The following is a 27,958-nucleotide window of genomic DNA, read 5'->3' as shown; positions in this document are numbered from 1 at the left end:
CAACACACACTGGGTGTTCTTCTGGAGTTGTTTTCCTTGTTACAGGAATCTCTGACTAAGTCCCAACTTTCACAGAGGACATTTTCTTCTGCCAAACTCAGAAATGACAAACGTTAAGCGCTTGAAGATCCACTCGATTCTCGGACTAATTATAATATATGGTGTCCATTAAATACATTAGAATGCAAATGTTGTGTTCAAACAAAGGGAAACCCTGCATACATAGATTTTGGCATTTATTGCGATGCAATATGGTGATCATTACAATATCTCCTCAGTGTATCTATTATACAATGTACAAACTAGATTAAAAAAATACCATAAATAAACAAAATGCTTCATGTAGCTAATTCTTAGCATCAAACAAGAGACATGAACATAGACACAGATAGACCTCACACTAATCTAAAGGACTAATTCAACAGAAATAATAATTCATACAGGTAAAACAAGAAATGAATAAAAAAACACAAGCAAATCACATAGTTTGTTAGTAGGATCCTCCAGCATGAAACTAGTAAGAGCTTGTAATGGTACATTCTGTCTGGCTCCTCCCTCATTCTCTCTGGTAACTTTGCATATTCAGAATATTCAAAGATAGCTGGCGCCTTGACGAGGGAGTTTCCATGTTGTGTGGATTTCACGCTACACACACACACACACACACACACACACGCACACACACACTCACGCAGACATGTGAGCAAACACGAAACACATTTTTATTCAAGTCAAGCCCAAAGCAGCGAAATAAAAAAGTTGGAAGCCATTCTGCTTATGCACACCATCACATATCAGCCTTCACGAAACGGATCATAAAAGAATGAAAAACAGAGTTGGATAAGAGGATGAGGCTTCAGTCTAAGCTCTCAGTAGCTCAATATTATCTGTGGCCGCGTCTATGTTTTTTTTATTTTATTTTTAGAAAACTCCACAGGCTGGAAGTTCACAAAAGTGCTGCTTTTCTCTTCTCGTTTTCTTCTTCTCACTTCGGATTTTTTTCACTTCAATCCACTCCTTGTACTTCCTCTGGTGAAAGGTCCCTCTAAAGTGCATGAATGAGGTAAATGAAATTCTTCTCGAAACAGGTCTGTATCCGTTCTGCGGTTCAGACGGGAACCATTGTGTGTTGCATGTGCTGCATCTGAGACAGCATTTCTTGTTGCACACTGGCAATTAGTCTGTCCTGGTGTGATGGTGTGATTATTCCCAGTCTGTCCATCTCCCTGTGGGTGCAAAGACAAAGATACTCATTCAGACACATAAAGCTACGATTTGTCTTCTCTAAAGGATGAGGCAGTGCAGGATTTTATGCCTCAACAATGACAGCTGGAGGAATAATGAAGTTGTATGTTTACCTATTTTCATGAATGTGATATTTAAGAAACACCTACAAGGAATTTCTTCATTTGGCACAAACATTTGCTTGGGCACATTGATGAAATACATAGATTTTAGTTGTCAAAGGCCAAAGGTCAAGGTCACTGTGACTTCATAAAATATATTTATGGCCACGAGAACATGGAAGCTGTGTCTCCGTTCAGGGGCTGATTCCTTCAGAGGCTGCATTTGAAGACAGATTGCATCACAGAGGCGCTACTTGGCTGTCACTTTTCAAAGGCTCCTTCAAATGCTTCCTTTCATCCGGGAAAAACGAACTACCTGTCTTCACCTCTTTTGCTCGGGCAACAGCAATTAGAGCTGGATGAGCTGGTGACGCAGATCATGGAAAGCCTCTGTAGACCAGACCGTGTCTCAGTTTGGTTCGGCCTTCACTGTCCCACGAAGACTGCGTCCTATTGTGTCGTGTCGTATTGTATCGTATCTAACGTAAAGTATCGCATCGTATCAAATCTCATCATATCGTGATGTTTAATTGGATAAAATGGTGAAGTTGTGACAAAGGTCAATTTCCCTTTAACATCACAATGTTCTGCAGAAACACCTTTCTGGCTTTTACTTAAAACCATAACTCGAGAAAAGAAGAAGACATTATCACCATATTAGCTGTAATGTAACTGGCTGGCTGAGACACCCATAAGGGGATAATTTTAGTTCTTCTTGTCCTCATCATTTTCATGTAACACAACAACCACAACCGATATTCCATTTATTTTTCAGACATGTTGATGAAAAGAGATTTAAATGTTTCCCTAGATATACAGGAGCTTCCTGGGTTTCGGTTTCTGCTCAGTGACTCATCTGAACCACTGTTTAACCTCCACTCCTCTATTAAAAGCCAACCCTGTATAACAATTAAACTATAACCATAATACCAAGTTGTCTGTGCAGCCACAGCCTGATATAGGTTCTGCCATTGTGCTTCCCGTCAAGCTTCTTCCTGTTAGAAGGGAGTTGTTTCTCTCCACTGGTGCTCATTGTGGGATCTGTTGAGGTTTCTCTTAAGATCTCTTACTATCTAAATTACTTCAAGATTGAGATTTTAATGGAGGTGATTTGGCGCTATATAAATAAAATTTAATTGAATGGCTGTAAACCACTGTTGTCTTTCAGAGCTATTTAAACACATACAAGAGAGTGGTAACACAGGAAGTTAATATTAGAAACCACGTCCCTGAGCATGCTGAGTAACATGAGAATACAGTTCCAATGTAGATTCACATAACACTTTTAAGAGCCAGATTCATTGTGGTGGAGAAATATGTTGCCCAAAACTTGCTGGATCATCAAACACTGACTCATCAAACACACAACTTTCTGATGTTGGAATTGTTTTTACATTGTGATGTCGACAATCCAACAAACAAACCTGCCGCTGGCCAGGTGTGTGGAGATAAGAGAAGTGTCTGGAATATTTCTCCTCCCGCTCAGTTTAGTCTTCCCACAGCTACTTCGGCCTTCGTGTGTACAACTGAGAGCAATGCCATGAATTTCCTTCAAGGTGAGTCCGTCCAAAATGGTTCGGTTGGGACCATATTTCACACATTTCTGTGACGGCTGACTCATCACTCTACCTTCACGTGTGCCCAGAACACGTATATGACAAATAACTAGCTCTTTCATTGTCAGAATATTGAGGCCATTACATATCCCACTGTCAAACCTCTAAAGGTGTATGTTTTTTTAAAATGGGTAAACCAACATATAAAAGGCATGTTCAGTGTCACCAACGCACAGGAAACTGAGAAGCTCTCTCACCTCGCTGTCTTGCTAGTGTCGCATGTTGCACAATCCAAAGACAAGAAATCCCTGATGCACGTTGTTGCCAAGATGTAAAAAATAATTAGTTCACAAACGTTCATGGCTTTTTAGAGGCCAATGCCAGGAAGTTCAATGCACTTTGTAAGGTTGCGCAGACAAAGTGTGGGGACATGTGTCTAGACTGAGACAGCCGATAAAACTAATGTCGACTGCATACTCATTTGACCTGGGAGTGAATGCTGACTGTGTCCGTTCCCATTGCAGACGAAACCCAGATGTTAGTCGGTTTCTGACCAGTGGAAAAGGGACTTTACTGTGTGTAGTTTAATGCTACAGTGCAGGCAGTGTTAATGTTATTATGAGGACGAAATGGATTTCATCCATTCTGCGTCAATTCTTCAGTTTAGTTTTTCGGTTTTGAGTGTGATTGCGGCGCAAAGGTAGAAATGAGATTCTGCTTTGAGTTTCTTTTTTGGCAGTAAGAAATGTGATGATTAAAAAACGACTCTCACTTTAATCCATTTCTCACATGAGGGTACACTTACTGGTGTGTGAGAGCCAGAAGACTGTCAATGCTGGTGTATCCTGCTGCTGCCAGTGTGTCTGTGTACCTCTCCAACCCGACGGACTGCAGCCACTCACATACCGACCACTCCGACACACACACCTCGGGCACCACTGACACACACACCTCTGAAGCCATCCCTGACTCCAGCATGGTGGGTGTAGGTCTGTAAACGCAGAGGAAGAGGAGAGGAGGCAGGTTGGTGGAGGCAAAGTTTATGAATAGAAGTATGATATCAAGGTGAAATAGTGTTGAGTATAGGTTCAAACCGATGGGGGTGAAAACATGTCGGTGAGGGTGTGAGTACAGTTTAAGTGTCCCTATATAAATATACATGTATTGGTCTCTGCATACTGCTGTACATGTCTGTGCCTGCGTGTACACACCTGTCCCCTCCTGTCCGACGCAGAGTCCCGGGGTTACGGATGAGTTTATCCAGCATGTTGAGTATCTGGCTGAAGGTGGGTCGCTCTGCTCGGTCTCTCTCCCAGCAGTCCAGCATGAGCTGGTGCAACACCACGGGACAGTCCATGGGAGCAGGCAGCCGGTAGCCCTCCTCTATCGCTTTAATCACCTACAGGACAGATAGAGGTGGAGGATGGATGTTTTTATCAGGGTGAATCCAAAGGAAAGAGTTACAAAATCAAGACCAAAGAAACTACAGCTTTATGAGGTTGTGCATGGGCAACATGGTGCTTTGGGCTAAATGCTAATGCTGCTGTGCCAGCATTCTCATGATGACAATGCTAACATGCTGATGTTTAGCAATATAGTGTTTTATTTGAGGGTGTTTGCACTACAAACTGAACTTTGCATGGATTTCCTCTTGAAGGTTCTCTTCTATTTCACATGGCAGTTCTTCCCAATCCCATTGTAATAGTGCACAACACACACCACATTGTGACAGCATCGTGCTTCTTGCAGTTATCATATGAATAAATCAATTCAAAACCACTTTGAGATTTTTATATGAGAAAAGATGAATATGTCATTAAAAATGCTTTAAAACACAACTGCTGAATAAATAAAAAGAAGAGAAAAATATATATTTTTTAAAGTTTCATTATTTTTTGGTTTTCACAGATCTTTCCAGAGCTGTCTCATCGCCATCTGCAATTTATTCTAATAAATGTGCAGCTTTGAGCAGCTCCTGTATCTCTTGTGTGCAATGCATTGTGGGCCCATACTTTACATCAATAACACACTCAGAAATAATGCACCTTTGGTCAAGTCTAAAATGGAAATACCACATAAAGCACTGCTGTGGATGTAACTGGATCACACCTGAGGAGTTACATGTAAAAGTAGGTTAAAAGATGCTTACACATACTTATAGTTGGTTGTGAGGTAAATCAAAACATCAGAGTTTCACTGAAACAAGATTTAAGAGAAAGTGAAGTGCAGCTCAGTGTGTACTAATTTGGTGCTATATAAAAAGAAATCAAAAATATGCTGGAGAAAATGTCTCATCAGGAAATTTCTCTGAAACTGCATAAGCTGAGAAGATGAAATCAATTATGTTTGAAAATGTCCATATGCCAGACTGGTCTCTTTGACCTCCTCAAACTTAACAAGCTTTGATCGCAAAGTGATTGCAAATTCGCTTTGAAACAGCATTTTTCTCTCAAACTCTCCGAAACTCTTCAGAACTAAATCACCACTAAATTTATAAAGTGTGCGTGAGCGTCGCTGAGGGATAATTCTAAGCAGCAATTACTTGTCAAAAAATTATTTCTGCTGTTCGGATGATTCAAAGGCAAAATTTGCAGAGGTTCAAGACACAGGGTCAGAAAACAGCACGTCACACAGAGGGCAGCTTATTTTCTCCAGAAGTCGTCTCTAAAAATATCCTAAAGACGGGCTGCCGGTTTCATTCATCCATCTGATAAAGATACTCATTTAAATCCAACTTGAGGACTGTGAAAAAGTAAAGGTTTAATTTGACTTCTCTAGAAAGTGGGAGCAAATAGATTATTTATAGGGAAATTTTAATTAAATAATGGGAGAACTGTGACTGATGTTAATGTTAATGTTTGTCACTGAATCCAGAGCTATTAACTGTTGTTTAGACAGGAAACTTGAAAAGAAACTTAACAACATGACTTTATTATTTTTTGATAATCTACCCTTTCACTTCTGATAATATTTAACTCATCAACCTCACTGCTTTTAATTAATGCAAGTCTCAACAACAGAGAATCATACAGATGCATGATTGATTTTGTATGAAACAGATTTGGAAATTAAAATGAAGCTGAAAGTTGTCTGAGTGTAATATTCATTACTTAAAGTATTATACATGTGGGCACGTGTTTTTTAAGCAATGAACCATTTTGACCATAGTTTGATTAATTACTATAATGGCAAACCACCACCAAGGCCCAAAAGTCCCCCTCAATTCAATCAAGCTGCACCAAATTGCACACATTTAAAGAAATCGGTCCCATAAATGTGCCTGATCATTTTCATCATGATCCATGAATGATTCCCTGGGAAGTCAGTGAAAATGCTCTATCTTGTAATGTTAAAACATTTGATGAGCTCTTTTCTGACCCATACTGCATCCGTCCACCAAGTTTCGTAGCATCCGTCCGGTAGATTTTGTGTAATCTTGTTCACAAACAAACATGCAAACCAACTAATAAACAAACAGGTGGAGGTAATAACAATGCAGGTGATCCAGCGGTTTCATTTGATCGTACGTTTAAGTAAACATTTCATTTCAGGAACTAGCTCACTCTTTTGTAAGTGAGTGGTCTCATAGGTTGGACTATATAAAGATTACTCACATCCTGGTTGTTCATGTCCCAGTAGGGTCTCTCTCCATATGAGACCACCTCCCACATGACGATACCGTAACTCCACACATCGCTGGCTGTGGTGAACTTCCTGAACGCTATAGCCTCTGGGGCCGTCCACCTGATGGGGATCTTCCCTCCAGGGGAAAGGTAAGTCCCAGTGGCCTCCTACAACAGCAGCATAAGTCATAACGGGGTCAGTGACTGAGGGAATTTGTTGATTCCATCATTTAAAAAAAACATTTGTGAATGAAAGACATGATGGCATGTAAATATTAAATTAATGAACATGTACAGCATATGCCCACATTAGTTTAAGGTTATTAATTCTGTGTGTCTCACCCTTGTAGTGTAGGCAGCCTCTGGGTCGTCCTCCAGAACCCGACTCAGGCCAAAGTCCGACACCTTACACACCAGGTTGCTGTTGACCAGGATGTTCCGAGCTGCCAGGTCTCTGTGAACGTAGCTCATGTCTGACAGGTACTTCATACCGGAGGCGATACCGCGCAGCATGCCGACCAGCTGGATCACCGTGAACTGGCCGTCATGTTTCTGAAATGTTTAAACGACAGAGACATTTCTTTACATTTTTCAGTACATTTTTCAAATATTTTTCACGATATTTATCTAACAGAAAAAGACGGAATAATAAACTGCGCTTACGCGAAGAAAGGCATCCAGGGATCCGTTCTCCATGTACTCTGTGATGATCATCAATGGCTTGCCTAAGGGGGTAAAAGAGTTTGAAACATTAGGCTGAATTCAAACCTGCACATTAAGTTATTATCAACACACAACTACCACTCACATCTGGTGATGACGCCCTCCAGCCTGATGATGTTGGGATGGTCAAACTGTCCCATGATGGACGCCTCGGACAGGAAGTCCCTCCTCTGTTTGTCAGTGTAGCCCGCCTTCAGACTCTTGATGGCCACGTAGATCTCCCTCTTTCCCTGCACACGCAGCCGGCCGCTGCACACCTCCCCAAACTCTCCTACACACACAGAGCAAACAGCAAAGTCAGCGCCAAGTCGGCATGTGTGTGTGTGTGGGTTTGTATGAGTGTGTGCAAGCGATATTATCAGGCTTACCCATGCCAATAACCCTCTCAATGTGAATACTGCTAACATCAATCTCCTTGGCAAACTCGTGGATGGCCTGATCGGGGTCCTCATAGGTGAACGGGTCCACGTAGATCTTCACCCCTGCGATGGAGGGGAGGAAGCGAGGGAGGAGAGGAAGGTGTGCAGAGGAGGGTGACAAATATGAGTTGTGTAACTGCTGCATATGTTATGTAAATGTTATTGGCAGTGTGTGTAGAGAGAAGGAGGAGAAAAAGAGCATCCATCTGTCTCTCTGTTGTTTTGACAGTGTGTATGTGTGTGTGTGTGTGCAGTGTGTCTACCTGGGTTAAGATGTTTCTCCTCCTCTGAGTCCTGCCTTGTTTTGCTGTACTTGCTCCTCCTGATGAGACATAAGAAATGATGGACATTGAACACACACAGACAGAAATGACAAGCAAGAGCATCCCTGTCACTTTCTCTTCACTTCATGTTTTTGTTGAGATTTTTTTTACAGTTAGCTGATCTGATACAGGGACGTTCACTGTGCGTCGCACCGCTTTTAATTTGGTTTCTTTTCCTGCAGCGGCGCACATTCATTCATTGGTTTTTCCAGGGTTCACCTCAATGAAATGAATGAGAACAGAGGAGCCACGGGCTGCGGGGGAGAGACAGCGAGCGAGCAGATGAAAGCATTTAAGGCAGAGAGGGAGGAGGGGCGCCGCCTCAGGTAGCACAAGATAAAAGGTGTTTTCCATTAAACAAAGAAACTGTCAAAAACACCTTTGTGGGTGAGCAGGTGTGTGTTTGTGTGTGTGCGTGTGTTTGTGCACGTTCATGCACTCGCACACGCTACTGTGCGTGACTGTGCACGCCAGGGGAAGCTGACACACAAGCTGCGCTGGTGAAGAGACAGTAATGACAAGTCAGGGACAAAGGGATTATCACTGTCTCCACTCTAATCCCTTTTAAAAGCTCCAGGTAACACACACACACACACATTATTTAGCCGCACAAAACTAGGAGAGCTGTGTGTGTGTGTGTGTTGTTTGTGTGCATTAAGGCAGTTTGGTCAAAAGCAGTAGTCAAGGCAGAGGCAGCACTGATGGGAAACTTCAAGCCGACCTAACAAGCATATAGGGCAGCAAGCCTGTCTGGATGCTTTTAAATGTGTATTTGTGTGTGAATGCGTTTGTGTGTGTGTGTGTGTCTGTGTGTGTGTGTGTGTGCGTGCGTGCATTTTTGTACCTGCGGCTAATGATGAAGACAGCTGCAGATATCAGCAGTAAAATTCCAACCCCGCTGACAGACAGCAGCAGGAAGGCTGAGTTAACTCCTTCTCCAATCAGAGGGAAGGGATCTAACGGGGGAAGGACAAAAAAGTCACCAACCAGAAAGTAAGAACTTCATCATGATAATAAAAGTTTCATGCATGCTCTTCAAGTTCTGAACACTATTGTCACAATACCTGAATTGGTGGCGAACTCGAATGGAGCGCTGAACTCTCCGTATCCGGCAGCTGTGCGAGCACGCACATGGAACACGTACACAGTGAGGGGGTTGAGACCCGTGACATCCACGCCACGAGCGAAGGTCCTAATTATGCGGTAGGACCTCTCTCTCTGATCCTGATTAGGGGACAAAAAAGAGGGGTCACTTTTCATCGCTGACAAGAAATCTATCTTCATCATCAGCGATACACAAACAGCGGGGCCGCATATTGACATTCCCGACAGCTGCCCGAGCGGCATTAACCTGCAGGCGGCTCACCTTTTCATAGAACTTGACCTCGTATTCCAGGATGACCCCGTTAGGCCGGTCTGGCTGTTGCCACGACAACGACAAACTGTGCCTGGTGACATCGATGACGAGGATGGATGACACCGGAGAGGGAGCTGAGCGGGAGAGAGCAATGGAAAGAGATAATTCAGTCACAATGGTGTAACTTTGTATAATGACATACTGGATGTTCTGTGATAATAACGTCTGTAATCATTTCACAGGCCTGCACACAGCTACCAAAGGTATGCACGCTGTCTGTTTGTCAACAGTCCCGTTGACCCTGTGCACCTGAGAGCTGACCCAAATCCCATTCCTGCCTATTCCACAGGGACGAGACCTATTCTCCACTCTCTCTCCTCTTACATCCCTCCATTGTCGAGGCCTTTGTGGTGTTTGTCCTCCTTTGTGGCTGTTCACATGATACCGGGGCCATATGGTGGCGCAGGTTGGACGTGACACATCCCAGACACGCTCTCGTGCTGTGCACACACAGCCAAGTTATTTCCCGTGGGGGGACAACTCGGAACCGAGCAGGTGTGCTACTTTCTAAAACGCCAGCATAAAGTCTTAAACCAATGACAGTTGAGATGTAACAGCACGCAAAAAAAAGCAAACTAATGGAGAGCATGTGTGAGGAAACGCCACGGACCAGCTGACACCCTCTCAACTAAAATGAAACACGCCATAAAACCTGGGTGATTTTTCAAACACTTCCCTGGTCAAGAGCTGACGCAAGGAAAATCCCACAGTTAGATTCACTGAGGTTTTTATTTGTAAAACAGTTTCCTCTAAGTCTTCAGGCAGCCCTGTCTGTTTGTATTTAAGTCAGCGATTTACATTTCCGAGAATGCTTTCTGACATCCACTTGAGAACACCCCTACAATTAATTGAGCGGTTGTTAAGTGTAGGAGGACAGAGTAATAACTATGGCAACTGTGACAGTGATAGTAAGAGCGAGCTTTTCCAGTTGAGAGAGAGGGCGAGGGAAGTGTCTTGTAGCTGTGTTACAGGAGCTGATGCTAATGGAGAATAATCTCTGCCTGTTCCATGATGGATGTGTCCTTTGTGTTTGTTCAACGTTGGTTTTATTCTGTGACGATCCATTGTAGTATTATACTGTATCATCAATGCAAATTTAAAGCAAATGTATTGGTTATATATATATATAACCGTTCATCTTATCGGCTTCACACTTGGCACGTGTTTTGTTAAAGGCCAGAGGAAGTGCGGTGTTGAATTTGGTGCGATTTGGACACGTGATATGTTCACTGTTAATAAGCTTGGAAAAAAACGGGCCACCAGCATTCTGTAGCAACAGCGGCTGGGACTCATCACTGTGAAGCCCTTTTCAGACGTGAACCTCCAGAGACTGTGAACACAATTGGGTCCAGACTTTCTCTGGAGTTTGTCTTTCACACATGAACAATGCAGCAGAAGATTCTCCGGTTCAAATGTGTTCACAACAACACAAGTGTTCAGAGCAGCCTGCGGGACATTACGTATAAAGTGTTCTTGTTAACAGCACATCAACACCGGCGTTGGACCTCATCAAGGTTTTTTTCATCCTTAGATATTTGTTTACTTTAGTTGTTTTTTTTAAAGCTAATTTAGTTCATAAGCTTTATAATCTTTTCTGGACGCATCATGCAGTGATTTTAAGCTTTAAAATATATATTTAGAATATATTATAGTAAAATATATCAATTCAAAATACATTTACTTAATATTTTTAACGCAAAAATGCATCTGCAGTTTTCAGACACCAGCTTTATCATGCTCATATATAACTACATATAGGACTTACTCATATCATGCTTCCACAATTTTGAACATTACCCATGGGGCCTTGCTCCCTTGTGGACCATGTGCACTGAGCAGCAGATTGCATTGTGCTGACCCACATACAGACAGAACATCTATAAGCACATTTTTACTGCAACAGTCAACAGTCTGACAAACTCATTTATTACACTCCTCATTCTCACCAGCTTGGTTGGTGGTAACGGTGACAGACACACTCAGGGCTGACCCTGCACCGCTGGCCAGGGAGACCCCGTTGTGTGCATGGACGATGAAGGTGTAGTGCGTGTGGGCCCTCAGCTCGGTCACCACCACCCTGGTGGTCTTCAGGCGGGTCTGGCCGGGAGAGAAGAGCACATCGGAGCCACAGGGAAGGCAGAGCTGAGAGCTGGAGCCAGAGCCGAGTCTTGGGTAATCTTCAGATACAGGTCTGCTCTGGACGACGCCTCTCCCTGACTGGGTTTCTGATCCCACAATGCCCTGGTCTGACTGCATCCCTAGGCCACTGTGCTGAACCTCAGGCTTAGAGACGTTGTGATTCCTGGGGAGGGCTTTGCCGGCGGTCCGACTGCGGCTCCCTGTCTGACAGATGAGACACTCCAGGCTATAGCTGGTGTCGCTTCTTCCTCCCAGCCGACGGGGGGGTGCCCATTCTAAGACCACCGAGGTCTCATTCACAACTGAGATGAGCTGCTGTGGGGCTGAGGGTGGCTCTGAGGAGGACACAGGGAAAAACCTGAGCATTAAAAAAAACTAACCACATATACGGCACATCCTATACTACACATCAGGGATAGTTGTTGGCACAGGGCTGAAGTGTAGACATATTGGATCAGACCGAAGACCATACAGTTCATAGATGTTTTCGATGGGTTGGATGTTTTACTTCAGAGGCATCTCTCTCTCACTTTGTGTGTGTGCGTGTGTTCATGTTTCCCAGGCGAAGGAAACCACGTGCTGTATATAGGCATAATTAAGTTTACGACACACAGACCGAGGTCTCTAGCTCTGTCACACACACACACACACAGAAATAGAGAGAGAGAGAGAGAGAGAGAGAGAGAGAGAGAGAGAGAGAGAGAAGGGGAAGGGTGGGGGAGAGAGAGAGAGGAGAGCGACATTTATTCACTCCTCTTTAGTTTCTTTAGTTATCACTCCCAGACAGGATGTAGATGGTGGCTTAGTCATAAGTAATGGGATCATGAAACAGGGGTGGCATTCAGACAAGTTTGTGTCTCCCTCTGTTTGGTAAAGATAGAGAGCATGGAAAACAATGAGTGTTCTTTTCGCTTTTATTTGTCAGCAATGCACACATGTTGTCTGTTTTCACTTATGCAATATCCTATTAGCGTGTGTGTGTGTGTGTGTGTGTGTGTGTGTGTGTACTTACGGGTGCAGGCCATAGAGGCAGGATCGCTGTCGGCACGGAAGAATCCAGAGTGGCAGTCACAGACAGTTGCGCCTTCTCTGAGCGAGTGGCTGTGTGGGGGACATTTGGAGCATCCTGCATCCGAAGACTTGGCCTTGTAGAAACCAGCAGAGCAGGCTGCAGAGAGACACATCTCCACTTTAATATTCATCCATGCACCATCAATAAAAGTCAACATCATTCAAAGATTCAATGATAATTACCCACAAATATTCCTAACTTTTGAGTGCATTTTATTCGAAAGGCTACTATACCAGACTATTTCAAGGCAATGTAAGGTCTTAAGAAATGGGGGACAGAGGGGAGGTGGTATAGTTTATTTTGAAGGAGGTTACAAAAAGCCGACATCAAGCAGTTGCAAGATGGCTAAGCTGATGCACATATAATAATAATAGTATTTGCAGCATTCAGTAACTAATTTGGACGTTGGTTACCATGGCAATGGCTGAGGCTTTGAAGCTTTTGAACAAATAAATGCAACTGGAACCATAACCTCCCCGATGGAGGGACAAATTGACACGTTATTGATTTTCAATGACACTAAACTAAATGTATATGAGTTTTTCTGACAACAGAGCAAATATTCAATAGGGGTTAGGGTTAGGGTTAGGATTAGGGTTAACCCTAACCATTCAAGAATGAGCATATGAGGTGACGTGATGTTTTACCAGTGATAAAACAGTAGAGAAAATCCAAAATATTCCAAACTGGTAATATTTTATGTGGAAGAAAATTAATTAAATGCATCTTTCAGGTCATTTACTTTGGTAAGAAACACTGCACAAGGTACTTTAAAAAATCTTAAATTATTGGTAAGTTTATTGAAGTCCAGCATGATGTGGGTTGCAGGCGGCTAAATGTGTATTCAACATTGACTTAAGGTCAGCTGACCCCTGACCCTTGATACAGCCGATGATGTCTTCTGAGTCGATCGCTCAGAGAGCCCAGACAACAAGATACTGAGCAGATGGAATTGTTTTGGTTTTTTTTGCAATCGAGCATTTGAATCCACAGACAAAAAAGTATAAAGAGAAATCTGGAGAGAGAAACAGATACAGCACGAGGAGCAGCGGGCACTTTGACTTCTTTTATCTTTGGGTTTTTGATGAGCAAAGAAAAAAAAACACACACACACAAAAGAACGCTCGCTGATCAGCTCCCACTCACACACACAGAAACAAGAAACACTAGAAGCGACCGCATCAGAAACTCCACGACGCTAGCAGCCCACACAAATATAACTGACATTTAAATATATGAACGAGGGGAAACATAGAAAGAGAGAGGGTGAGGGAAAGACAGGGGGGAGAGAAGGGAGGACTTCATGCATTGACGGAGCAACAATACAATAAATGAATGCATAATTATACTGCTTGACATCCACTGGTGAAGCAAAGGAGATGGCAGAGCGTGCCTGGTTAGAGCCTGGTTCTTTTCTCTCTCTTTAATTTCAGGAGGAAATCCTTCATTTGTTTCAACCGCAATCATTCTTTTCAACACCTTTTTCATCATCACTCCCTATTCATTCTCCTTTCTCAATCCTACCATCTTTCCTGGCTCCCCTCTCCCCCACAACCCTTTCACGACTGGGATGAAGACATCCCAGTGGGAGTGGAAAGGAATGTGGGAATGATCTGTGTGTTTGTGTGTGTGTGTGTGTGTGTGTGTGTGTGGTTGTGAGTGTGTGTCAGCATGCTTTATGACACTCTCATCAGTAGATGAGAGGGAGAGGAAGTCTCCCCTGTAATCTACTCACGCCGACCATCCTGCCCCATCTGCGTGAGCCTCCGTAGATTTGCTCTTTCACACACTCACTCGCCCTCCCTTTCACATTTTTCACGACCTCCCTCATTCGCTCCCTTGTGCACTTCCTCATCGACCTCCACTTACACGGCTTTGTGCCTCTGCTCACTCTTTGTGCATCCCCGTACGGATCCCTCTCACAGTCAAAAACCTTGAGAAAGCTTTGAAGCCAGCGCACGGTGTTTACAGCTCGATATACTGACACCGATTCAGATGAGACGCACATGTGGACCCTGTACTCTAAGCCAGTGAAATCATAAACACATTTACAGCTGATAAGAGCGGCTTTCATCCGGGGAATGGCTTATCGTACAGTCAGCTGATATCATCAGACAGAAACACATTGTTATCATTCTCCTGCTGTTCGGTACATTCCTTTCTTTCTTCTTGTCATCAAAATAGTCAAGTCGACGGGAACGAGAGGGAATTAAAAACACTGAGAAAAGTATTTGACCTGCTGAGGATTTAGAGGTTGATTACAGGGACTGTAGAAGACGCTGCCAGGGGGTGTAGCACGCTGCCTTTGTCTCTGTCCCACCCAATCCTCCATCCTTGTCTCCAGCACAGAGGACAAAACGAAGAAGGAAGAGAAAGAAAGGAGGAAAGAAAGGAGCAAGTGCTGAAGCCATAAACTTCCTTCAGTGCCCTCTCATGTCTCTGTTCTCTCTGTTCTCTCTGTAGCCTTTTGTGTCTCTTTAAGCGTTGGTTTCGAAAGGAGTTTGGGGGGGCAGTGCTGGTGACCTGGAATAAGAGCTCATGAGGGCGTCATTAACCCAACATTAACCCTGCACTGCGCGGGAGCCTGAGCTAAACTGGACAAAAACACGCACACACACACATACCGATAAGATAAGGTGAAACCTGGGTTAGATGTGTGTGGCTGCGTGTGTGTGTGGGCATGTTCACATTCTGCCTGTTAGCACGACAGTAAATACGCTGTTATCAGCGGCTGGGCTGTTTGAGACAAAGAGAAAGTGGCAGAGTCTATAAGGGATGGGAAAAGGTTGACTGGGAGAGACAGAGCGAGAAAAAGACTGACATGGTGCGTGAGATAAAGACGAGGAGAGAAAAAGACGGGGGGGGACGAGGAAGAGATACTTAGGGGAAGGTGCCCTTTGATTACTATCAGCATTGTCGGCATTTGCATATGTATTCTTCTGCTAGCGAAAATGCAAATGCATCACATTGTAAATCCAACTAAGATCTTCGTCCGGCACACTGTGTGTGTATTCCCCTTGACCCCGTGTTATCTGTCATCATCCCTTGTTCCTTCCCTGCGGAGGGGTGTAGTTGGAAGGAAGTACCCCTGACCGCTCCACCTGTCTCTGTGATGGATAGAGGGAGGGACGGAGTGACGGATGGATGGACGGATTGATAGACTGTCACTCGAGAAGGCGGGACGCTATTAATCACAGGGGTCATGCCCTGTTAATTAAAACCTGCAGAAATGCTGGAGGGGAAGACACGATCCTTATCTTTCCCTACTGTATGCCTTCATTGAAAGGATCGCCTGCCTCCCTCAAGGATCAAACCGACCTCCTGTGTGAGATTGGTGCAAAATTCATCTCATATCTTCCATCTCTTCACATTCAGTTTGCATTTAAAACCTTGGGGAACGTTCTCAATGGAAGCTTTAAGATAGTCTAAATTTAAATACTCACAAAACACTTGTGGTTTGAAGAGAGAAGTGTGCGTGGGGATTTGTGTGTGTGTGTGTGTGCGTGTGTGTGTGTGGGTATGCCTGCCCAAAGCCAACAGAGCAATCATTAGCATGTGAAAGGGGCTCGACAACAATACCCCTACCCCCCGGCACTCCCCATCACACTCCGATCACCCCCGCCACCAGCAGCAGCACAGCACCCCCAACCTCTGACCGCGGATCAGGGAGAAGAGTTGGAGAAAGAGAAAGGAGGGATAATGAGAGCAACATGGAGAGAGATGGAGAGCGGAGGTTGTTCCGCTGCCAGGGAGCCACAGACGGACTGGTGGAGCTGGCAAACCGCCTCTACATTAGGAGCAACCTGGGAGAGGGAGACAATAGCTCTCTCTCTCTCTCTCTCTCACACACACACACACACATACTTCGATTGTGATGGTGGAATGCAAACCATTACCCCCACCTGGGTTTGGCTTGCTTCAGACTACAGACAATCACTTGTGCCATTCCACTGTCTTTGGCTGCTTTGTCACCTGCCACACACGCACGCACGCACACACGCACGCACGCACGCACGCACGCACGCACGCACGCACGCACACGCACACACACACACACACACACATACACATGCATGCACACTCTCTCTCTGTTTGCCCCACTCCTCTCTAGGCATTCCCGGGCAGTCCTCCAAACTGTCTTTGTTGCTTATAAAATTGGATATAGAGTACACACACACACACACAGACACACACACACACACACCTACACACTCTAAATCTCAAATCGAGTCCAGAGACGCGGTGCAATAATTAGAGGCAGTGAATGCAGCGATTACACACTCTTTCTATCATCCGCTCACTCTCTCTTTCTGTCATCTCTCTTTCAGTGTGGCTCTCTTTACTTCTTTACCCCTCTCTCTCTCAATCTTCCCTCTTTTCATTCCTTCGGTCCAAATGCTTTCTGCTGCCGACGAGACTCTGCAGGTGCATTGGAAAAAAGAAGCATAACCATGAAATCTCTCCGGATGGAGGGGAACACAGAAACACACACACATGCAAACACACACACACACATGCAAACACACATGCAAACACACACACACACACACACACACACACACACACACACACACACACACACACACACACACACACACACACACACACACACATTCCAACCCTCCCAGGCTGTGAGCAGAATCTGAGAAAAAACGACCAGTGGAGAGACAGTGAAACAAGAAGTAGGAGGTTTCTCTCTCATTCCAACCGTTCACATTTTAAATTCTCTCTGTTCTTTCTCCACCGCTCGCCTCTTGTCTCTCCAACCTTGTTTCCGATCCTCCCAGACGGATCGCAGCTGTCAAACTTTTGACGTCTTCATCTACCTCGGTCATGACCCTGCACTCTGCAGCTAAACTCCCTCTCTGTGCATATGTGTGTGTGTGTATGTGGCTGTCAGTCAGAGCTTTTGACGTCTTCATCAGGCTCAGTCGTGACCTCGGTCTTAACCAGGGGTCTAAAGAAGAGGGGGAGTTCCCTGTCTCTTGTGTTTCCCCGCTCGTCTCCTTTGCACCCGTTGACGAACCCCCAGCAGGGGAGGGGCGGCTCGGCATTGATGCCTTCTGCTGTCAGTGGCCTTCTTTCAATCCCCCTCTCGCCCCATTCAACAGCTAATCCCTTCTTCCTCTCCAAAGCTTCTCCTCTCATCCTCTCCATCCTCATTACTCTGTGTCAACACTGAAAATGAACTTTTCACATTTCACCGCTTTGGCTAAGTCGACTCTTGTTTCAGCTCAATTCAGCAGCAGCTCTTGGGGGAAGTTAGATCACACTGACAATGCAAAGGTATTTCTGCAGCAGACGGCAGACGGTGAAAAATTAAAAACTGCAAGTTAAACAAATTAGCTGAAAACTGCAATGAATCTAGTTAGATTCATTGCAGTTTTCAGCTAATTAGTTAATGAGATGTACTGCATATAACAGGTGGACATTTATAACAGAGAGGAAGAAGAATATGCAAAGATTCTACACAACACAAGGATGAATGAACAATTTGTAGGATTTTGTCTCTATGAGAGTCTGGATTAGTTTTTGAGCGTTCGCTATAATTTGGGTTTCTTAAAGGATTAAATTAAAGAAATAGAGAAATCTATGCAGTTTATTCCTTTCACTAGAATTAGATGAGGAGACAGATCACATTCTCATGTGCGTTAACATGTGAAGCTGGAGTCAGGGAATGATTAGCTTTAGCTTAGCATAAACTCTGGAAAAAGTCAAGACTTGTAAACATAAAAGTGCAAAAATGATAAGTGGTTAAGTTACTTTTTCCTGGCTGTTAGAAGTCACTTCCTAGACTCTTAGTATATATCTAGAGTCTAGAATATCCAGAAACCTTTTGACCTCTGGGACGGGACGAGACACAGAACATCTAAATCTCCTCACAAATCCATCTGCCTTTTCCCTCCATCTTGCTCTGCTTCCCCCCCCTCTATCTTCCTCACTCTATGAAATTCAGACTTAAAATTGGAGAAGCATTAAGGCGTCCATCCAATACCGCAGGGTCAGAGTTTTTTCCGCTGAGCAGCGTTCGGTGTTCATCCAGACTTTGATGGATTTCCACTGATGCAGCTGAGCCCGGCCAACAGCCTGACAGGCGGCGAGAGCGGGGAGACGGAGACGGGAGCAGCGGATAGATAGATGGCACTTCACATCTGCTAGAGGTTCAACAGAGTCAAGGGTCTCTCCTAAATCTAAGTGAGGAGGAACATCTTTCAGGCCTCAGGGACCACCCCGCAAACCTCCTCCTCTTTTCAGTGGGAACAAACGGGTTAAGCTGGGGTAAAGGGTTTTGAGAACGTTTGTCACTTCAAAATTTTGGCAACTGCTTTTCCTGTTGCAAAGGAAAAAAAAGGATTTTTCTTCCCTCTTTAACGCCAACTGGCCACAACGGCTCCCCTCTTTTTATGTCCGTCTCTGTCTTTCTGCCTCTCAGCATCTCTTCTCCTCTCTTTGAATTATGGGTGTGTTTGTTATACAATTAGCCTTCTGGGATAGGCTTCATAAATAAAACCGAGGGAGCAGATCCGTTAGTCCCCCTCCTCTCCCCGTCTCTCTCTATTGGTCTCTGTCCATCTGCGTATGTGTTTGTGCAAGCCAACATGTTGTGTGTCTGTTGTGTGTGCGACTGAATAGGGGGAGTGAAGTTGTAAATGTGTCTCCACCGACTCTTGTCCGACATTCGCCCCACTTTCTCACACAGACGTGCACATTTTCGTTGTCTCCACAATCGCAACAGTCACTTCCAAACATTACACGTCATCCAGGCCACATGTATGTTGGGGAGAGGTGTGAACAGCTTGTATAGTTGTTACTGTAAAGTTCAGGCCAGATTTGTAAGTGACAGAAAGACAGTTTTGACCAGATGGCCGTTGTTATGTCAGCACACCTCACACTAAGACCTGAGAGCTTCTACTCATGAGACTGCATTCAACTGTAAAGACTGCATGAAACTCTGTTAAAAGCCTTGATTTATTAGAAGTAACAATTAAAGTAAAATATAGGATATTGATTGTGTTTTGATTGATTTGATTAGATTGTGATTCAGCTCAGAGTACAGTTTCTAGAGTATTTCAAAGTAACTCAACAATGCACAAATATCATTCTCTTGACTGTCCATTGAAAATGATTCTCCTGTCAAGATAAAGTTAGTTGAGCCCAGCACACAGTAAACTAAGGCAACTGGTCAGTATGTTCCAAATTCCATAACACCAGGACCCTAAAGGTCCTTAATTAAAAGTGTTGTGGTTGTTTTTATTTTTTCAGGTAACAAGGCAACAAGTAGCATTATAGATAATGTGTTCATTATTGACTTAAAGGTGTTTTTTGGACACAGCCAGGCGAGCACATTTCCCTCTGTTTCCAGTCTTTGCTCTCAGCTAACCTAAGATAAACTGAGCTAAGCTAAACTATGCTAAGCTAACTGTCTCCTGTCTCCAAGTCATATCAAACAAAAGTAACCGTTAACAACCTGGTGGACGGATGTGGTATGGGTCAGGGAGGAGCCTATTCAATTTTGGTGGGGATCTGGATCAGGGCGGATCCAGGATTTTTTTTTTCACTCTCTTGAACATTGCGAGATTTAGGCAGGTTATTTTTTACGTTTTCCCCATTTTCACAGGCAGCAGTTCATGCATTTTGATGAAAGACCAGGCATGGATATGTGTGCCTGTGTGCAATTTGGTGCAGCGTAATTAAATTAAAAAGGACTAGCCTTGGTGTAAGGTATTGGTTCTAATGAGAGCCATTCTAGTTATTATCATGTTAACTATCCTGATAAGGTGTCAGCGTTAGGGCGACATTAAAATAATGTCTGCCATCAAAAAAAATCTAAATGTCAATTCTATTCAAAAATATTTAACAACAGATTTAACAATAGATTCTATTTTCAAATAAAGAACTGTACATTCAAGCTATGTCCAAACAACACCTGCACTGGAGAAAGTCCTGAAAGTCCTTTATGATTGTGTAATAGGTGAAAGAAAATACTCATAGATATAGATAAGTTTTACTGTGGTGTTGTGGAATGTAGTGCATGGTTACATCCTGCCATTACCAGCATGTAACATGGGAATGTCCCTTTAAGACAGAATCTCTGAACACATTCTCTGAAAATGATGAAAATAATCCGCAGAATAATGTTTTCCGTCATTAGCGAGCAGCTTGTGAAGTGACTGTCACTCACAGAGACATGGGATTTAGAAGTGGCGACAGAAGGGGAGCAGAGAGTATAGAGCAGGAGACCAAATCGGATGAGACAACAACAAACAGCAAATCACGGTGAAGTATTCCTGTCGCATCACTTACCTTTACACGCTCCCCCCTTCTCCTCATATCCGGTGGTGCACAGACATCCACCAATAGGAACGAGCCACTCTCCATCAGCCCCGCAGTACATTTTAGGCTCATCTCTCTCCTCTGATTGGTTGACACAAGACCCCCTGACCTCCACTAAGGAGGACGTATCAGCACCGGTGACGGTGTCGGGGAAAGTTGCCAGGTTACGGATGGTGAGCGGGCAGGTTTTGAAGAACACCCTGACAGACACTAAAGCGATGCAGGCACCAACATCCTGAAAGGCCAAGTAGAAGCCCTTCCTTGTTGTGACCTTTACGTCCCGCACCTCAGTGTTCAGCTTCATGATGCGGTCTCCAACGTCCACCTGAATGCAAACAGAAGGGAGCTCGATTAACGGTATGTGCGCTAAACTGTGTCAGCGATCAATCCGCTTGTTTAACCCAAAGTGGCAGCTGCAATTGGACCACGGCTGATCCTCACATCTCCAGCATTTGGCTCTAGTCCAGATGAACTTGCATTGATTAGTAAGGTGAAATAAGATTTAATGCCCACAACGCTTAACCCAGACGTCATGATAGTAACGCTTCCTGCTTCCTCCCTGGCATGGTGAAATAGACGTCTAAGATAAAAACGCTTGTGAAACAAATAAAGAAATTACAGCCGAGCGCCAGGGCGGTTTAAATTTTATCAGGATAAGAGCAAATTAAGGAGAGTGGAGGAGGGAGGATAGAGAGCTCAAGCCCTGACGGAGTTGATTAGTGTTACCTGGGTGAAGCTCTCGTCTGCCGCCACGGTGTCGACCTTAATGAAGCTGCTCTCTTTGATGTAGCTCTCCCTGTCTTCGTTTGACTCATGGTAGTACAGATTGAAAGTCTCCTACAAGACCAAAGAGACAGAGAAACCCCCAAAAAAGAGACTGAGGTGAATTAATCATGTTCAGTGCTCGTCTATTCTCTTATTATGATAATGAGTCAAAGGAAGTTGAGGGAACACAGCATGATCATCCTGTACCTTGCAGGTGCCGGTGACGCCTGGCAGGCTGTTGCAGTCTCTCAGTGTGAACTTCACCTCGACGTAGACCCGCTGAGCACCGGACCTCGGGATCCAGTCTGTCCTGAGCCAGTTGTTCTGACTGGGTTCTAGGACGTTACACACCTGGTACGTTCTGATGGGGATGTTCTTCTCGTCCATAATGCTCACTTCTTCCCACTAAGAAACAAACAAAGACACTCACGATTGTATTACTCCACTCAGGAGGGCATAGGGTGACTTCATTTTGCATGTTTTATGTAAACTATTACAATCCGTAAATATTTGGATTTAATTTCTAACTTTCCAGGCACCTGCTGGTTTCAGTTCATGCCAACAGAGGGAAAATCAGCTTTGAGAAACTTCATGGAAACAGATGCTCCACAAAAGAGATCATTAATCATTAAAAATTGATTGCCAAAGTTGTGAAATTTTCAGAGCAACTTTTCCTTATAATCAGCTGCCAAGTAGCAGCGCTTTCAAGTGATACCGTCAGAAAATAATGTCCGGGGGAAACAAACTGTAAACAAAGGTTTTGAAACGGTAAATGTGACTGTGGAAGCATCTTGTATTTTTCAAGTTCGCAGATACTCAAGTGTCAGATTTCAGAACAACATACAACATATCACCTTCGGCAGCTAGGGGTCTCGCAATCAAAACAATAACAAAAGGCCTTGTTTGATGATGTCGCGAAGCAGCGTGGGATCATGGGAGTTGTTGTCTTCAACACCATTGCCAATGAAAATCGACCTGATGCAGCCTAAATCATGTTCACTGATGAGGTAATGTATTGAAGTTTTATTCACGTTATGCAGCGAATGAATGAATGAATAATAAGGATCCATTACGAGTGACCAACACGAAGGATGCAATCAAAATGTGACCGAATTGAAACGTGCCATTACCTTAAATAGGGGTTTGAACAATGTGTGAACCATTTTGGATAATGTAAGAACAGTCTATTTATTTTGTATTATATTTATTTTATTCATTTTGAGCCATTTTCATGAAGAATTGTTACACGTTATATCTTTGAAGCCTCAAAACAGTTGTGGCATGAAGTAAAATCGATGACATAACACTAAGTTTGAACCAAACTCTAATCACCAGCCCTGTAGGCACAAGCCTTGTCAGAAATACTCTTACAGAAGCACTGACCAGAAAAAGTGTGCTCACAGCTGAGGATTCATCGTGTTTTTTTTACCCACTGTCTGGCCTCATAAATACAGAGAAACAAGTTCAAGTACATTTCAGAAGCTGGGGAGCATCCTCTGATTCACTGCTGTCATTTGAAACCTCGCAGGCTTACACTCGTCCCGCAGTGGATGCTGGCTCAGATTTGTCGCGACTCCCAAGGTTTTCGCAGTCACATTTTCATACAAGTGGAACAGGCTCATCCTTCACTGCACCATTCATCTCCATAGAGCCGACTGTTTGCCTTGTACTGTGACCCTTCCAATGACCAGCCGGGCCTCCCAACTCCAAATTGGCTTTTTATTACCGCTGAATAATAATATGCGTTCTCCCTACTACTGAGAGCTGTATACACACCAAATGTGCCGTGTCCAAAGAGGGAGAAAGAGAAAGAGAAAGAGAAAGGAGAGAGAGAGAGTGTGTGCGTGTGTGTGCGTGTGTGTGTGTGTGTGTGTGTGTGTGTGTGTGTGTGTGTGTGTGTGTGTGTGTGTGTGTGTGTGTGTGTGTGTGTGTGTGTGTGTGTGTGTCCAATTAGGCCTGATCGATATGCCATCAGGGACTGATATTACTGACTGATATCGGTTCATCACAAATAAATTGATTTAATGTTATTGATTAACAGATGTGCTGTGGCTTGATTTGACCTTTATTTATCTTAATTTAAATGCATTATTTATGTTTTTTGTATCAATCGTTTTATTTTTCAAATACATTTTCATTTCTAATAAGGTTTACTTTTGAAAATGTACTGCTTTAATGCCTTAACTTATCAACATTGGAATCGGTCTCAATAATCCAGCATCGGTCCAAGGTTCCTCCTCCTCCTTCCTACATGTACAAGATGCGAATATAAGTGTGGGCATGAGCATGAGCGTGCGGTTCTGCCTTTGTGTAGTGTGTGTTTTTGAATGTTTATTATGTGTGTGTCTTTGTGTGTATTGGGGTGGAGGGCTGTAAAAAAGCTGTCAGAGGGTATGATGCCTCCTTGTCTGGTGTCCTCTGGAGTCTTTGTCAGTACACAGAAATCACAGCTGTTGGAGAAGAAACAAAAAACGCTGCGCACTTGCCCCTACCATACAGAAATGATGTTTTGTGTGCATGAAGCTAAAGGATGCGGAAGGTGGGGGGGCCTGTAATCAAAAGCTCAGTGCGTGCAGACCAAGACCCCGTCAATCACGCAGCTTGTGAGAGAATGAGAGCACGGCGACTGAAGAAATACGAGTCAAGTTCACCAATAACTCTTAAACCAACAAAGAGGTGAGGGACGCTCTGAGGGGAGGACAGAGGGAGGAAGAGAGAGGACACATAGATGGCAGACCGCAACGTGCCAACAATAAAAAGTACAAAATAGATGAGAGGAGATGACATTAAAAAACAAGATATTTCCAGGAATCATTCTGGCAAATGCATGGTAGTAAAAATCCCTTTAAAAAATCACACCCACCACCAAGCTGGTCCATGCCTTCTCCTGTGCCAAACACAACGCCAGCACTCTCATATTAGCACTTAAGTTGGTGAACAACAGCACATTTCAAAAATCTGTGGGATGATTATTTACAGTTTCCAGACCAAGTGTGTTTTTGAGAGAGGGAGAGAAAGAGATGGTGTGTTCTCCAAAGAGAGAACAGGCTGTAAACAGAGTATCTGTAAAATACAAAAAAGAAGAAGAATGTTCCCACTCACCCCTCCCTCTGATGGACTGGCTGCCCATTTCAGCTCTCCTGGCACTGTCCTGGTATCCAGCAGGGTCACTGAAATGCACATACACACAGGTGGTTTCAAATAAAACATAAAAAAATGATTGAATTCTATAACAGTGTGGATGAGTTAAATTGTTTATACTTGGAAGTTAACCACACCTCAAGATTTCCAGTAGATCACTGGGACAAACTGGTTGGCTCCTGTTTATTTGCTTATTTAAGATTATTTATATTGATTCTTGTCATGTTTATTCTATAATATCAACACGATTGCAAAATGGCACGTTGGATCAAGTGCGTAAAATCGGATTCATGGTAAAAGAAACGAATACAAAATGATTTTTCGAGCTTCAACTGCTCATAAATAAAAGTCTTCCACACTGAACTCATCACTACACTGCGCGCTGTAACCGAGAGACCCTGCAGCTGAACTCCCTGAAGACACAACTCTGCGAGGAACCAGGAGCCTTAACAACTGGGCAGTGTTTCCTCCCAAAATACAACTTAAGTGCTGTTCAACTTTTACGCAGATTCACACCCATGCTCTATCTTCCCTTCTCATCCTGGCTGGGTCGAGGCGCACCGCCGCGGCACCAGCTCCGGGCAGCAGCGGCGCACAGCTCCGGAACCCCCTCTATAACTCACCTTCGTTCGGCGAATAAATCCTCGTCCTCGAACACGAAACCAGCGCAATTATCCAGAGGAAGGTGGAAAATATTCGGCATAAATCCGCAGCCATGTGTGATGCGTGGAAGCGTGCGTGCCCCCAGTTGGCTGCAGTGCGCGCTGCTGGCTGAAGCGGCTCCATCCCGGTGGGAAAAGTGTGCGTGAATGAACCCAAGTGTGGAAGCGAGTTGGATGCAGCGGCGGATACGCGGGGCGGTCTCTTCACTCAGATGCTTCCCACAAACGGCATGTGCCAAATGACAGTGTTTATGAGGTCCATATCAGCATGTAGCTGCTTATTGTCTCTTTAAAAACATCCTGAAACATTTTTGGAAACATAGATGGGCTATAATTCTGGTAGATTTGGGTTATTTGTTAGGTCTGGGAATTTCAAACACGAGCCTTTGGGAAAACATTAAAACACTTCACTGCATATAGCTGAATGTAGAACTTAAGATTGATAAAAATATTGGTGAGATGTTTTCTTCTTGAGTTTCCAATGAGACGTTCTAGGATCTGAAAGGAGCAGGTTGGACCAAACTTTGAACCCAATGATCCCAGTTAAATAATAGAGGATACACTAATCATTTAACAGTGATGACCAATCGGACGCCACAGCAGGCATGAGGTCATAAACGTCATCACCCTTTTTTCGAATCGCATGGCTGTTGCATGAATTTAAAATCCTGAATGTGTCACAATTTCCTGATAAGATTGTTTGAATTGGGGAGGAAGCCTGTAGGAGGCCCTTTGTCCTGAGGAGCATTTACACTGAGGCGTGTGACTGCAGCGCCATCTGTTGGTGGTTGTGGGGGGGAGGAGAAACCCTTAGGAATGATCAGGGATGTATATTCCATTACAGGCTGTTGGATATCTTAAGGATGAGGAGCTTCAATATCCCTCCACCATCTGTCAAGAAGAGTTTTGAATATTTTTATCTCTAAACCCTGGAAGGACACAGGGAGACGCAGGAGTGCGTCCTTGTGTGGAAGCGTGTTGAAGCAAACAAAGAGGAGGCTCATGACCCATCCTCCTACACGCTCCCTCTCTCTCAAAGACGCTGGTGAACAATCACTCTCGATGGAGCCACAGCTTGAAAAAGTAAATACTTTCATTTCCATTGATCCAGTGGGGTTCTCCCTCTCTAACTATAAAAGTTGAAGCAGAGACGTGCTCCACTTTCAGTTCTTTTTTAGGTTCTGGTAAACCTTTGTTGAAAAAGACCAACAAGGAGCACTAAATATTAAGTGTTTGGCTTGTTGGTTGCTGTATGTGTGTGCGCCTGCATTTGCATGTATGTGCTTGTGTGATTCTCCACCCAGGGCCTGTCTCCATCTCGCTTTGTGTCTACGCAGTTGCTATGCCGAAACCATCTCGATCCCCTCTAAGGCGCCATAATGGACCCAGGAAGAGCATCTGGCGCTTTGAGACGCCAAAGCGATCTCCCTTGCTTCGACCTGCCACTCTTCCCCCATCCACCATAATACGGTTTTCACGTTTCATTCTCCCCCAGCGCCACGACAGACTGCGCAATCACAAAGACCCAATTAGCCGAGAGGGGATCACGATTTCGCTCGGGGACCGACAGGCCAATCGCGTTGGGTTTCCTGCGGCGAGGGCCTATGGGCCAGTAGCACAGGTGGGTGGGACATGGCTGCGGGGCGGAGGTTACGTGGTGACATGGATGAAGAGCGGTCCGTTGTTTCTGGTCATTTGTGTCAGTGAAGTTTTGATTGATGATCTTCGGGATGTTTTTCCCACTCTCCCCTGAGATTCCCAGCTCTCTAGAGGGGGTTTCCACAACGGGCCCCAGGCGTCAAACCCCTACTTTGAGTTTGGCCCTTAGCCCTACGCCACACACACACACTCACTTTTTGTTCGGTTTGGGGCCCCAGATGGCTGCTGCCCACACATCTGTATTGTAAAGCAGGAAAATATCCGGCCTTGCGTGTGTTTTTGTTAACATATGCCCAAACGTGAACCTGTATTCATATAGGAACTGTACCTCCAAGATTCTAATAGTGAGGAGGAAAATAGAAAGTACATACAAAGTAGCCAAATGTAAATTCTTGCATGTGTGCGAGAGTGTAAAGATAAACCCCGAGGGACGGTAGGTGTGTGGGCGGCTGAGAGAGATGAACAAAAGAAGCAGAGAAGAGAGATGAGGAGCAGCGCATTGCCAGGGAGGATTGGATTGGGTGGGTGGGTGGTGGTCGTGTAGGGTGGGGGGAGTGTTGGGTGGGGGGAGTGTTGGGTGTTGAAAAAGGATATTCCCTCAAAGCCTCGCTAAGATATTCCTGGAGCGAGTTAGGCTTTCATTTGGCTCGCAGTCCTTGCTTACATCGCAGCAGCAGCTCAAATCTCTTACTATTCATACGACTGGATCGATATTCTTCAGGTTGTGTGACAGATAATAGTCTTATTTGCTAAATCTGTACCGTGTGAGTGTGTGTGGT

At 44.3% G+C, this 27,958-nt stretch overlaps 1 protein-coding gene across 1 annotated transcript; it reads right to left on the bottom strand.

Annotated features, from left to right (window-relative positions):
* Positions 1 to 253: 253 nt before the first annotated feature.
* On the bottom strand, positions 254 to 25,653 carry LOC118118277 (ephrin type-A receptor 4-A). The gene is made up of 19 exons (XM_035171330.2): positions 25,482 to 25,653; positions 24,820 to 24,887; positions 21,925 to 22,122; positions 21,679 to 21,789; positions 20,923 to 21,277; positions 12,559 to 12,714; positions 11,354 to 11,881; positions 9,357 to 9,481; positions 9,055 to 9,214; positions 8,835 to 8,946; positions 7,931 to 7,989; positions 7,617 to 7,730; positions 7,334 to 7,519; positions 7,189 to 7,250; positions 6,868 to 7,077; positions 6,517 to 6,693; positions 4,114 to 4,301; positions 3,708 to 3,893; positions 254 to 1,226 (listed from the first exon to the last, which is right to left on the bottom strand). Exons 1-19 carry the CDS (start codon positions 25,642 to 25,644, stop codon positions 1,109 to 1,111), a joined length of 3,276 nt encoding a protein of 1,091 aa, XP_035027221.2. The 5' UTR covers positions 25,645 to 25,653; the 3' UTR covers positions 254 to 1,108.
* Positions 25,654 to 27,958: the final 2,305 nt, after the last annotated feature.

Source organism: Hippoglossus stenolepis, chromosome 11 (assembly GCF_022539355.2).
Source record: "Hippoglossus stenolepis isolate QCI-W04-F060 chromosome 11, HSTE1.2, whole genome shotgun sequence".
NCBI classification, from domain to species: Eukaryota; Metazoa; Chordata; class Actinopteri; order Pleuronectiformes; family Pleuronectidae; genus Hippoglossus; species Hippoglossus stenolepis.
The sequence above is the reverse complement of the archived record's forward strand: the minus strand, read 5'-3'. Positions and strand labels throughout refer to the sequence as shown.

Coding starts and splice junctions, on each gene's coding strand:
- LOC118118277 (XM_035171330.2), bottom strand. CDS start 25,644: ATGGAGCCGCTTCAGCCAGCAGCGCGCACTGCAGCCAACTGGGGGCAC. Junction 4,302..6,516: donor GGGACATGAACAACCAGGAT/GTGAGTAATCTT, acceptor TCTGTCCTGTAG/GTGATTAAAGCGATAGAGGA. Junction 3,894..4,113: donor CGTCGGACAGGAGGGGACAG/GTGTGTACACGC, acceptor CTGCGTTTACAG/ACCTACACCCACCATGCTGG.